This window comes from Babylonia areolata, chromosome 6, assembly GCF_041734735.1.
Source record: "Babylonia areolata isolate BAREFJ2019XMU chromosome 6, ASM4173473v1, whole genome shotgun sequence".
Lineage (NCBI taxonomy): Eukaryota > Metazoa > Mollusca > Gastropoda > Neogastropoda > Buccinidae > Babylonia > Babylonia areolata.
In genome coordinates, this window is record NC_134881.1 from 27,673,231 (window position 1) to 27,686,187 (window position 12,957).

Genomic DNA, 12,957 nt, shown 5'->3' on the forward strand with positions numbered 1-12,957 from the left:
ATGCCTGACTGCAAAACTGTGCTGGTCATCCCTTGAGAACACCCATTAATTGTGAAACCTGTGCTTTTTTGTTTTTCATTTTTATTGCTTCACCTTCTATGCTATCTAGGTAGCATCCCACTTAATCCAGATTCCCCTCAGTGAATAGCCACACCCAGACTCATTGTGTCACACTGACAATGTGACAGGTTCCAGATAATGCCAGTAGTTCACAAGGAGCAAAACCAGATAATACCATGAGTCCATCTGCTGGAGAGCGTAGACTGTACCTTGCTGCTGAGTCACATTGCGGGAGAATTTTGAGAGATGCCTGTTCTGATTCACACATGCCTCAAGCCGTTCACTGCTGACAGGGATTGTTTAGTCACAGAGTCAGACCCGTGAATGTCTCTCTGGCATGGAGACTACCACTTCATTCCTTAGTGCAACATTCCCTGCTCATCAGTCTGCCAAAGTGAATGTTCACCAAAGAGAATCTCAAAGATTTAGGAGTTTTGACAGATCGCATGCATCGAAGAAACTGAGATCAACATGAATATCTGAGAGAAAGGTATGCAAAAGGCTGTATAATCTTTGACAATTTTTCCCTTTTTGCATATTTGGATAATTGATGAAAATGAAGAATGTTATGCAGACACAGTGGCAGTGGTTTGAGACTGTTATAGGATACCGCTCTCCTCAAAGGTGGGGAGTTTTCAAAAATCATTGATGAGTAATTGTTGAATAACATGGTGCATGGACATTGATGTTTAGAAAGTGTTGTCACCTGATTGAATTAAGGGTTTGCTTTGTTGCAGTCATACTTTGTGACCGACTATGATCCAACAATAGAGGACTCATACACCAAACAGTGTGTGATAGATGATGTTGTGGCCAGGCTGGACAGTGAGTCTTTCATTCATTTTTCTGCTTGATATGATGGTCTGTTTAGATAAACAGATAGTCTGTAGTTAAGACTAAGAGGTTGAAAATAGGATACACCATATACATATAGATGGATTGATTGATACAGATGTATATATATATATATATATATATTATACTTTGTGTGTGTATATATATATATATGTAAGTTTATATCTGTGTGTGTGTGTGTGTGTGTGTGTGTGTGTGCTGGCTATATATAGTTTTTGTAGCCAATGATACTGCAGTTCTAGTAAAAAGGAATTAGGTTATTGTCCTTAATTAAATTTCCTGGTTCTAATATTTTTTTCATTGGCTGAAGCACAAATCTTTAATATTTTTTTTCATTGGCTGAAGCACAAATCTTTGAAACATGTTACTTCTCAAATTACAATAAAAATTATATAGAGCTGGGTCCATTTTGATTGAGCACTGACACATTCAAAAAGGTTAGAAAAAAACATAGCCAACACATTAATGATGATCACAGGTTTACATTGCTCAGAACAGATGCATTGCCTCTATAGTTACATTACATTACACTAGAGAGAGAGAGAGAGAGAGAGAGAGAGAGATCTACTGTTCCCAATCCTTCAGTTCTCTCCTGTCCACACATGTGTTGAGTTCTTTTCTCCACTCCCCACTTTTAGCATCAGCCTTTTCTTATTGCCTGTTGGCAGAGGTAGAACATGGAATAGTGAGATCTACATTTTACTGCCCTGTTGAACTGGAAAGGCCTGATCTCTGAAGGCTAAGTAATGTGTGGTTGCCTTCTTCTTCTTGTTTTGCTCCCCTCCCCTTTGTTAATGTTCTGTGAAACCACTCTCCCTTGTCTGTTACTTGGTTGAGCTGGCACTGTACTTCTGGGGTTTCCAAGGGAATGCCTCACTAAGAAAATAGGGCTGTTAGAGCATGTGTTCTTTGGATAAACAAGGCTGGGGGGCAGAGAGAGAGAGAGAGGGATGGGGGTGGAGGGTAAGGGGGGTGGGGGGGGATGAGACACTGTGCCTTGCCTTGCCCCTTGTTGCTGCTGAGTCATCTGTTTTAGGCAGTGGTCCTCATTTTTTTTTTCCCCCCTCCTCCTCCCTCCTCTTCCTTCTCTCCTACCCCATAAACACTGCACCCTTTCTTGCATGCTGCTCTCTTTTTCTCTCTGCTTTCGCAAATTTATCAGTTATGTGCTTTCACTTTCAGTCTGTAGGGTTTTTTTTCCAACTATATTCAAGTTCGTGTTGGTGTACTGTACATGTATACGACATGGTGTGATAATAGTTTATTATGCTAACTTCTTTTATTTTTAAATCATCATGGGTGCTTTCTTATAAATCTGTTCAGCTTGCTATTGGAAATCTGTTTAAAAAATAAAATAAAATAGAAATATTAAAAAAAGGGAGAGGGGTTGGGTGGGGGGGTGGGGTCTGTATTTCTCCTTTACTCACCAGACATAACACTGTACCACAGCGGTAACCATACACCTCTTGACAGTTGGAAGTATTATCCAACAAAAACCAACAAGAGTCACATACATGTATACATATGTACAAAATACAGCTTTGACTGCCAAACACAAAAGAAGAATTTCCATTCCAATGCTTAAGTGTGTTAATTTATACTTACTCCAAAACAGAATCAACTAATTATTGTTTATTGGTGCTTCTTGTCTCAGATGACAAAAAAGTTTTCATTCTCAGCCCTTCCTGTACCTTTTTTCTGACAGTAGATATTACCATTATATCATTACTCAGTAAAAAAAAAAAAAAAAAAAAAAAAAAGCACCAAATCATAACAATCACTTTGATGTATCTGTAGCTATAGATTTGCTTAATACATGTACCACAATCATATCTGAAATTGGAATGAACAAAATAAAGACAAAAACCTAAAATTGTAAAAATAAGTTGTTTTTTTAAATCACATTTATTTCAGCACAAAAAAAGAGCAGGTTTTGTGGGATGGTGGAAGAAAGCGGTGTGTGTGTGTGTGTGTGTGTGTGCGTGCGTGCGTGTGTGTGTGTGACTTAATAAAAAGTTTTATGTTAATTTATTAATTTCTTCTTCTTTTTAAAAATTGTATATCTATCTATCTATATATGTGTGTGTGTGTGTGTGTGCGTGCGTGTGTGTGTGTATCAAGGTATGTTAGTGCAAATGAAAATGTGTGGGTGTGGGTGGGAGTGCAGGTGAGAGAGAAAGACAGACAGAAAGTGTGTGTGTGTGTGTGTGAGAGAGAGAGAGAGGGAGAGAGCTTGTGCACATGGGTGTTAACACTTACACGTCTTTGGAGCGGGGAATGAAATCAAAGTGTGACTATACAAGTGTACTTGGGGTAGGGGGATAAGGTGGAGGAATCTGAATGGGCATCTGTGTGCATGCATGGATGTATGTAGGGGGTGGGTGGGGAATACTTGTCTGTGAGTATGTGTGTGTTAAAACATTTTTGGAGATACTGATATTGAAATTTGGTAAATTGATTTGTTAAATGTGTTGTTCTTTTTAAATTCATATCATTGGGTTTTTTTTTCAAATTTGATTTTCTTTATGTTGCTCAGTTAATATTTATTCAAATGGTTGCTAAAATGTCAGTACAACAAAAAGTTAATCTGACAATAAATAGTTTCAGTCAGTCACTGTGTGTGTGTGTGTGTGTGTGTGTGTGTGTGTGTGCAGATGCACATGTGTGCATGTGGATTTGGGTGTGTGAATAATGAATGATTTTGTTTTTCAAGTTTTGAAGAATGAATGATTTTGTTTTTCAAGTTTTGAAATCAAAACATTTTTTCTTCAGCACTTTGTGAGTTTATGAACTAACTGTTAAAACTTAAATAGACTAACTGTTAAATAGTGAACCAGAAGGTGACCTCTTAGTCTTTCAGAGTTTGTGATTGGGGAGGGAGGGGGCATCTTAGGCCACACGACCTCTGAAGGTGGAAAGTGAGGGGACAGAAACAAAAGTTGGCCAGTCAGACATTGAGCCAGTATTAACTCTGTCATCAAAGCAACAAGCTTGCAGTGCAAATGTTTTTTCAGGGGTTGAAATCACAGACACCCAACATAAAAACTGGTATTTTCACTGCCCATGTGAACGTGTTGTCATTCTGGTGGTGTCAGTGTAGTGATAGGCAAGTCTTCTCATCTCACTTTCCTGGGATAGCTATGTGGAGTGATGTCCTAGTGGTAACGCATCTGCTTAGGAAGCATGAAAATAATTATGATCATATGGGATTGAATCCCACATGCGCCAGAATTCCCCCCAGAAATTATAGATGGACCACGCAGAACAACACTATATTTCTTGCAAGCATATTTTTAGAGGGTTCTGAACTAAGCAGAAATAGCCTGCTAAACATTTGAGTTGGTGACATGATTCACAACTTCTTTGTCCAATATCTTGCCCCAAACTCCTAAAAAAGGTCAGCTGATGTGGGAATAGTTGCAACTTGTTATAAAGTGTTTGGGTGATGTCATGGGAACGAAGAGGATAGTTTAAAATTTTAACAGATTCGAATGTTGAATTATAACTTAGTTATTTTGATATTAGTTTATGAAGTTATTTTGATATTAGTTTATTAAGTATCTGAATGGTAAGGTCATGGAAAAATAAGGAACAGGTTAAAAACTCAACAGACACAAATCTAGAAATATATGTTAATTGGGTATTAGTGAAATGTTGTTGGAAGTTGTGTATTCACATTCTGCCATTGTTTCATTTCAATCAAAAATAATTTTTTGATGGTTAGCTTAAATATAATTCAGATCAACTTATGGAATTTACTCATCATCTGATTGCAGTAAATCAGTTGCTCTTCAAAAGAAAATAATGAGATTACCAGCATCAATTTTTGTGTGGGGTGTTACACAAGCATTTGAGTGTTTTATTATGATTTATTGACGTTGGAATGTGAAAGTAAACCAGAAAGACAGGGAAAGTTTGGAACTTTAATAAATCAATATTAGATTGTAAAACTACGAAATGCAGATTGATGTGGGCTGGTGTAGATGGAGTCATTACATTTCCAGCACTCAGCTTCTTGTTACACAAACACTCGTTTCTGATGGTGAGCAAAAATATTATTTGGAATAAGTAAGTACTGGTAACAGTAACACCTTCACCCCCATACCCTCCTTTAGTATGCAGGTTTGTCATCAACAGACATGGTTTAGCAAATACATGGATTTGGCTGAATGCATTGACCTCTCATACTGAAACTGAAATTGTTCTGTTTGTGATTGCAGTTCTGGACACGGCGGGTCAGGAGGAGTTCAGTGCCATGAGAGAGCAGTACATGCGCTCTGGGGAGGGATTCCTTCTGGTCTACTCTGTCACAGACAGGAATAGGTGGGGCTGGGTAGAACTCAACTTCTTTCTTCTTGTCCTTTTTCTTCTTGTCCTTCTTCTTCTTGTCCTCCTTCTTCCTGTCCTTCTTCTTGTCCTCCTTCTTGTCCTTCTTCTTCTTGTCCTTCTTCTTCTTGTCCTCCTTCTTCTTGTCCTTCTTCTTGTCCTCCTTCTTCTTGTCCTCCTTCTTGTCCTTCTTCTTGTCCTCCTTCTTCTTGTCCTTCTTCTTGTCCTCCTTATTCTTGTCCTTCTTGTCCTCCTTCTTCTTGTCCTTCTTCTTCTACTTCTTCTTTCTCCTCCTCCTCCTGTATGTACCCCTGGCTATCATACATAGATAATCCCTGATGTTTCGATAGTTTTTAGTTAACGTCAGTCAGAGACTGAAATTGTGAGGGTTTTATGTTGTTGTTTGGTTGGTTTTGAAAGTCTGACAGCATATTTGTATATGCAAGTGTAATGAAAATACAGTTTGTGGGTCTGGTAAATTCACACACACTCTCTCTCTCTCTCTCTCTCTCTCTCTCTCTCTCTCTCTCTCTCTCTCTCTCTCTCTCAGACACACTTTGTTATATTCAAATCTGTAGATTAAGAAGAAGAAAAAAAAAGAATTAGGTATAAACTTTCTATAAACATAGGCATATCTATACCATATAACCTTCTTCTAAAACATGCATTACAGTTGATGCATGTCAGCATAATGATAATAGATTTTATTTGTGTTACACTTGTTCCCTTACAGTCAGAAGGCTCAAATCACATTATTATAGGACATGTCAAAATGAGCACATTACAGAGAGGCATGTAAAAGTGATCCAAGTTAAAGATAAATGCTGTGGAAAATATACATTAAAAATATATGTATAATTGCATACACAAACCAAATGAAAATTATAAATCAACATGTAAATAACCATGACACACATGTATGTGATCTAAGTAAAAAGCAAAGTTGTAAAAGAACAGTTTTCAAACAAAATTGCACATAACTAGCATTATCAAACCAGATTGAAAGTATATAACAACTAAACAACTGTCATGAAGTTTATTACATAAAACACACACAAAAAAAGTTTATAGACATATTTAAAAAAACAAAAAAACAAATATATCACTTTATATAACACTTGGATACTTTGTTCTCTCCTTATCTCCTTATGTTATAGAGAGAGTAGCAATACTAGCATTGTGTGAGACTGATTGACTTTTCATAATGATTATAATAATTTGAATATTGCCATTTCATGTAAAGCACATGCAGTTTGACTGTACAATGTATGAATCAGTGTCTAAAACATGCATTTAAACACTAAAACAAAAAACCTACATACATTTTTCCCTCCACAGACATCCAGCCAAACACTCAAGCACTGATTTATGTTCATGTACACACACACGGCCATCAAACACTACTCCACAATCACCTGTCTGAAGATTGTTTGTATTCTCACATACTGTGTTGCAGCTATGAAGAGATCTTCAAGTTTCACAAACAGATTTTACGGGTAAAGGACCGGGATGAGTTTCCCATGCTGCTGGTGGCCAACAAGTCAGACCTTGAGTCACAGCGAGTGGTAAGTCAGGTCAAGTAAAAAGTCAAATTTATTATCTCTGGGTGGAGTGACGGTCTTGTAGTAGCACATCCACATAGGAAGCGAGAGAATATGTGCATCGGGATCGAGTCCCATACGTGCCACAAGTTTCTCTTCTATACCTTGAGTGGTAGTCTGGATGTCAGTCATTCAGATGAGATGATAAACCTAGGTCCCATGTGTACCATGCACTTAATGCATGAAAAAGAATCAACAAGAGAAAGGTCCCTGCCAAAATTTTGTAGTAAAATCCACTAATATATGTGCGTGCGGGCAGATGCGTGCGCATGCAAGACTGAAGCCTGACTGGATGACACAGGAAATGAATGATAAGCGTCTGAAGGCTCTGTCTGCTCTGCCCAGGTATGCAGCCTGTTATGGAAATTACTCTGTGTTTGTAAAGCACTTTGAGCTTGGTTGCTGACTGAGGATAGATGTCATATAATTCTTTTATGTCAGAGTCTCTCAAAGTATTCCTATCAATAGTCAGTCAAAAAGTGTGAGCTTGCAGAGAATTTATGGAGTCGTTGCTTTGTAACAGGCTGTCATTTAAACTGTTCAGTCGATAGCTGAGGATTTATGTGCGCATGTGTGTGTTTGTGTGTGTGTGTGTGTGATTTTCCCCTCCTGACAGTACTTCATAATTATATCTGTTATGGCTTCAGTTACATTTTGTTTTTGTTGGTTGGTGGGAGGGGTTGTGGGTTTTTTTGGGGGGGCATGGGGTAGTGGGTTCATGTTTATTTAACAGATTGATGAAACTTTATTAAAGTGATCTTTAAATTTGAACAATGTGCGTCATGTTTGTGTTTGTGTATACATGTCTGCATGTATGTTTTCTCAAATGTGACTGCTGAAATGCACGTTTTGATTGAGGGCTGATGATATTTGACCTGGGAGTTTGATTTATGAAATTTAAACATTACGCTTTTTTGTCTGGGCACCCTTGATCAGTTGATGATAACAGAGGCTAAAAATGATCCTGGGGAAAACCAGAAGAACTGGTCAACAGACCACTCAGAGATTGCTTTTAAGACGAATCTTTATGGAAGAATGCTGTTTTGCTTTTTCCTTGTTCCTCAATATGTGCATCGGGGTCAAATCCCATACGTGCCACACGTTTCTCTTCTATACCTTGAGTGGTAGTCTGGATGCCAGTCAGATGAGATGATAAACCGAGGTCCAATATGTACCATGCACTTAATGCATGTAAAAGAATTGACAAGAGAAAGATCCCTGCCAAAATTTTGAAGTAAATTCCACTCTAATATACATGCTAGCTTCCACTATTAATCACACCAAGATGTGGACGTCGATGGACAGTGGATAGTTGGTCCTGACTTGACAATGCATCACCAGCCGTTGATTGATTGTATTTTTTTTAAATTGTTGTTTTTGTTTGTTTACTTGTTTGTTTTTGTCACACTTATTTTTACCATAATATTATTAGTAATTTCAAGGGTGTTATAAAGGGGTTTGAATTGATTGTGAATGAATGGAAGGAAGGGGGGTGGGGGTGGGGGGACAGAGTGGAAGAAATGCTTGGTTCATGTGTAGTGACAGTGCCACAGACTGCCTGCAATCATACTGTGACAGCAAATGTGTCTGTTTTTCTCTGTTTATATAAACAGCAAATACATGTATGGCTTTTTCTAGGGTACAGTAACAAGGGGGCAAATTCTTAACTGTGAAATTTCTTCAGCTGTTAAAAAAAAAAAAAGTATCTATATAGATACTTAGATAGATGGTGGGATGGAATCCATGGATGGATGGTGGGACAGAATGGGACAGGTGGACGAATGGATAGATATTGATAAATAATTATATGCACATAGATAGTTACCTGAGAGATTGATAGATAGATAGATAGATTGACAGATAGATAGATAGACATTGATATATATACACACACAGATAGTTACCGTTTCTTCCAGTTTTATGTGTTAGTCTTTTTTTCAAAAGAACTAAGTCACAGATGAATCCAAACAAAGAGAATTTTAATTTCTTCTTAATTTTAATTCTGATATTACCATTTACTCATTACTGGCAGTGGCAGGAAGTTATCGGACAGTTACTGTTCTCCTGCTTCTTTTGCATTTGTGGGCTTGCAACTCACATGTTCACTCTTTCTCCTCCATGTATATGACCATTTTTACCTTGCCATATAGGCAGCCATACTCTGTTTTCAAGGGGTGTGCATGCTGGATATGTTTGTTTCCAGAACCCACTGAGTGCTGGCAAGGATAATGAGGTCTTTAGTTTTAACATTTGTATTTGATCTTCTTCATGGGTATGCATGCAATGGGAGTTCAGACACTAACTGTTGACCTGGTAAATTGGTAAAATCTCCACCAGTGTACCCGAGAAAAACAGACATATGCTGTCATGGTATGGTTGAAGGCAGTCTTTGACACCATCATCACACATAAACCAAACATTTCTAACTCCCTCCCTCTCCCATTTGTGCTGTTATAATCATGTTCACAGTCAATTCAAACCTAAAATAACATCTTTGAAATGACTGACAGTATCATGGTTGAAATGAATGTGATGATTAAAAAAAACTTAACCCACCGGGTGCCACAGCTGGGATATGAACCCAGGACCTTCATATTGAAAATTCAGTGTTTTAACCACTTGTCGGTTTAGCCTGTCTCTTTTCTCCTGCTGAAGTTATGAAGACTGGGAAGAGCACTAAATGACTGGTGTGTCTCTTTGGACACAGTGGGTCCACAGATGCTGTATCTGAAGAGTTTGATTTATTGTTTTCGCCTGTACCAATTCCCCACCAGCCCCATTTTTTGGGGAGGGGTGTCATGTTCACGGTCACGAAAAGAGTTGTTTACTTTTACTTGTCTGTTATTCAGTTGAAGAATCTCTGAAATGAATTTCAATATCGTGTATTTTGCAGAACCATGGAACAACACAGTTTTAAAGGCTTACCGTTCTGGTTTGTTTGCTTATTATTGTTGTTTTTATTGTGTTGACTGAATAATTTGCAAAACAAGAACATCAAAGTCTGCAGAGAGCAAAGGAGGAGGATAACATTATCTCTCAATACTGTAGTCAAGACCAGCCACTGTGATGATGTGGTTAGCGTCGGGGACTGAGGACTAGGAGGACACAGGTTTGATTCCCACAGGAGGTGACGTTTACGAGCCTGTGGCTGGCTCCTACCCAGAGCTAAGAGTGCTGCAGGCTCAAATGGAAAAACTAAATGGGAAGACTGGGACCACACAGTAGAGGGTCATTCACTTCACAGATGCATCTTTGAGACTGTTGCTCAAATTTCAACACTGCAGGTGTCTGTATTTCTCAGCCTGATCAACACTTGGATATGAAAGTACAGCCATGTGAAGTAGTCTCAAACCTGAATGGACCCCTGTAGCAGCATCTTTGTCATGCCCATCAGCATTCATTCATTCATCATCATTGAAATATTGAAAACAGAATGCTCTAAGTTTGGGAAGGGGAGTGGGAAAAAACCACTATGGACATAGATACAATTTTTTGTTCTGTGGACCAGGTGCAGTCCATGGAAGGACAGGAGCTGGCAAAGAGTTTGAAGATACGCTACATTGAAGCCAGTGCCAAGAACAGAACTAATGTGGATGCTGCCTTCTATGAACTTGTACGCATTGTGAGGTACGTCAGTTTTACGGATGGTTTGTGCTAAGTTCACACACTGGTGATTGTGTTCATGGATTACAGTATATTTTTTTAAGTGCCAGCTTAAGTGTTTGCATAGATCATTCTCTGATGCGTAGATGAGAACTGCGACTCTGGTTGGAAGTTCCTTTTGGGGTCAGGTTCTGTTGTTTTTTTTCCTTTATTTTTTTCCTTTAAAATTTCAATTTGAGTGGAACATTTTGCTGTTTTTTTGTTTTTTTCAATTATTGACAGAAAAGATGTATTATTTTCTTTTTTATTCAGTGTTTTCTTCACCCTTAACTCTGTGAAGAGTCATTCAGGCACAACACTAAAGAACTGTTGACCTTTAAAAAAAAAAAAAAGAAGAAGAAAAAAATAAGGGGTCAATTGGAATAACACAGCAGCCATGACTGCTCTTTTGCTGATAGTTTGACTGCTGTTTTCTGCTGTTGTTTGGTTGTTGTTTTTAACTGCTATTGTTTGTTTGTTGTTGTTGTTTTCGGTCTTTTTCATATTGCAAAGGGTCTGTTGTTTTTTTTCAAAACGTGTATATTGTAATCAAAATACTATGGTTACATTTCAAGCTGACAAATATACATACATAGATATTATACATTGATACATGCATGCTCACATGATAAAACAGAAGGATCAATAGACAGACAAACAGCATGCATGCTTAAATTACAAGGATGTGCATGTGCACAGGAACACACACACACACTCAAACACACACACACACAGAGTTTGGCAAAGTCTTACTGGAACATTGGATTAGCTGAAATAAAAACATGTCAGCCATTGCCAAGAGAGAATGTCATTCCCTGTTGTCAAACAGCTGTGTCTGTTTCATATTGCATGCATCATTTATGCATTTTCATCAAAAATACATTTATAAAATGAAAAAAACAACAACAAAAATCAAGGTACACCATAGCTGTTTAAATTCTTGTTTCTGACCCAGAACAGAAAAGCAGACCACATATATCTTATATTTATATCAACAGAGTGTAAGGAAATTTGAACACAGGGTACAGTATCTTGAGATCTAAATTTATAGGTAGAAAAATTGATGAAGGAGTATGATTAAATCAGCTGCAGTATTAGTAGCTTTATTCTTAGGTTCTCCTGCTGTTGGTTTGTGTGTGTAAAGCACTTTTAGAGGTTTGTATGTGATATATATATATGTATGTATGTAATAATAATATATATTCACACACACATATTTATTTATTTATTTGTTCATTTATTTATACATGTGTGTGTGTCTGTGTGCATGCGCAGTTTTCTTCTGCTCCTTCTCCTCCTCCTTCTTCTTCTTACTAGTGTGGTTGTTATTATTATCATTTTATTATAAAAAGAAAGTGCTTTTCACTTTTATCTGATTTTCCTTCACAGGAAATTTCAAGCGGAGGAGAGACCTTTGTCGAAGCAGGAAGGGAAGAAACGGCGCCGACTCAAATGTACAGTGCTGTGAAGTCTCTGGCTCAAATCTCATGTCATTTGCTCATCTTGCTCATCATCTGTCAGACCTTTTTCTTTTCTTCTTTTTTTTTTTTGTTTTTTTATCTCAGCATCTAATGAGAGAAAGGGTTTCAAAATTAGGTGTGGGTATTGTGTGGAGGTTTTGAGGAAGGATTCTGAGACAGAGCTGTTTAAAAATAAATGAATAAATGGATAGATAAATCATTTTTAGATCCAGTGGAGAAAGTTCTGTATTTCCATTGGGATTGAGGGTAGTAAGGGAATGAGCAGCAATTTATTGGTGTTGCCTGTTTATCACTGATTTTTGTTTGTTTTGTTTAACATGGTTTTACAGTTCTGTGGGGGTGCACTTCCTCAAGAGTGTAGGGTTGTGCTAGTTGTGTATTTGTGCACACACACACACACACACACACACACACACACACACACACACACACACACACACTTGTTTACTGTCATGACCCATCTTTTCATGTCTTTCCCTCCTAACACTGTTTCCGTCTGTCTGTCTGTCTGTGTAGTGTGGTGTGTGTGTGCCTGTATCTGCTGACTGTTTCTCTCCACTCTCTGTCTACCTGTGCATTCCTTGGGTAACTAACATGTAAATGATAAAAGTGTACTATGTTTCCCCACCTTTTTTTTCCTTTTGTTTATGAATATCTGGGCCTATATATGTTATTAGTATCCTGTTGTTGTTGTTTGTTTTGTTTTTTACTTGTTTGTTGGATAAAAGTGCAAGATTGTTTTGTTTAATCTTGCTTTCACTTGAGATGTTTGCATGCATGTTTTTTGGGGGGAAGGGCGGGAGGGAGGAGAGGGTTGTACAGGGGCAAGGGGAGGGAATTGTTAAAGAAAGAGAAGGGACAAGAAAAAAGACTTAAGTCACATTGTTTTGACAGTAGCTGAGATGCGTCAGCTAAGATTGATACTCTTGTCTCTGCGAGCATTCTCAGGCTGGGGGTAGTAAAAATAACTGTCAGCATCTCAGGTTAGTGAG

The 12,957-nt window shown here is 37.9% G+C and overlaps 1 protein-coding gene across 1 annotated transcript in view; it reads left to right on the top strand.

The window, feature by feature from the left end:
- Positions 1–12,342, top strand: part of LOC143283347 (ras-related protein R-Ras2-like) — a 13,591-nt gene extending 1,249 nt beyond the window's left edge. The window contains exons 2-6 of the mRNA XM_076589553.1: positions 798–885; positions 5,136–5,238; positions 6,698–6,806; positions 10,351–10,469; positions 11,874–12,342. Of these exons, the coding sequence (XP_076445668.1) occupies positions 798–885; positions 5,136–5,238; positions 6,698–6,806; positions 10,351–10,469; positions 11,874–11,952 (498 nt within the window). The 3' untranslated portion in view covers positions 11,953–12,342. The remainder of the gene's footprint in view (positions 1–797; positions 886–5,135; positions 5,239–6,697; positions 6,807–10,350; positions 10,470–11,873) is intronic.
- Positions 12,343–12,957: the final 615 nt, after the last annotated feature.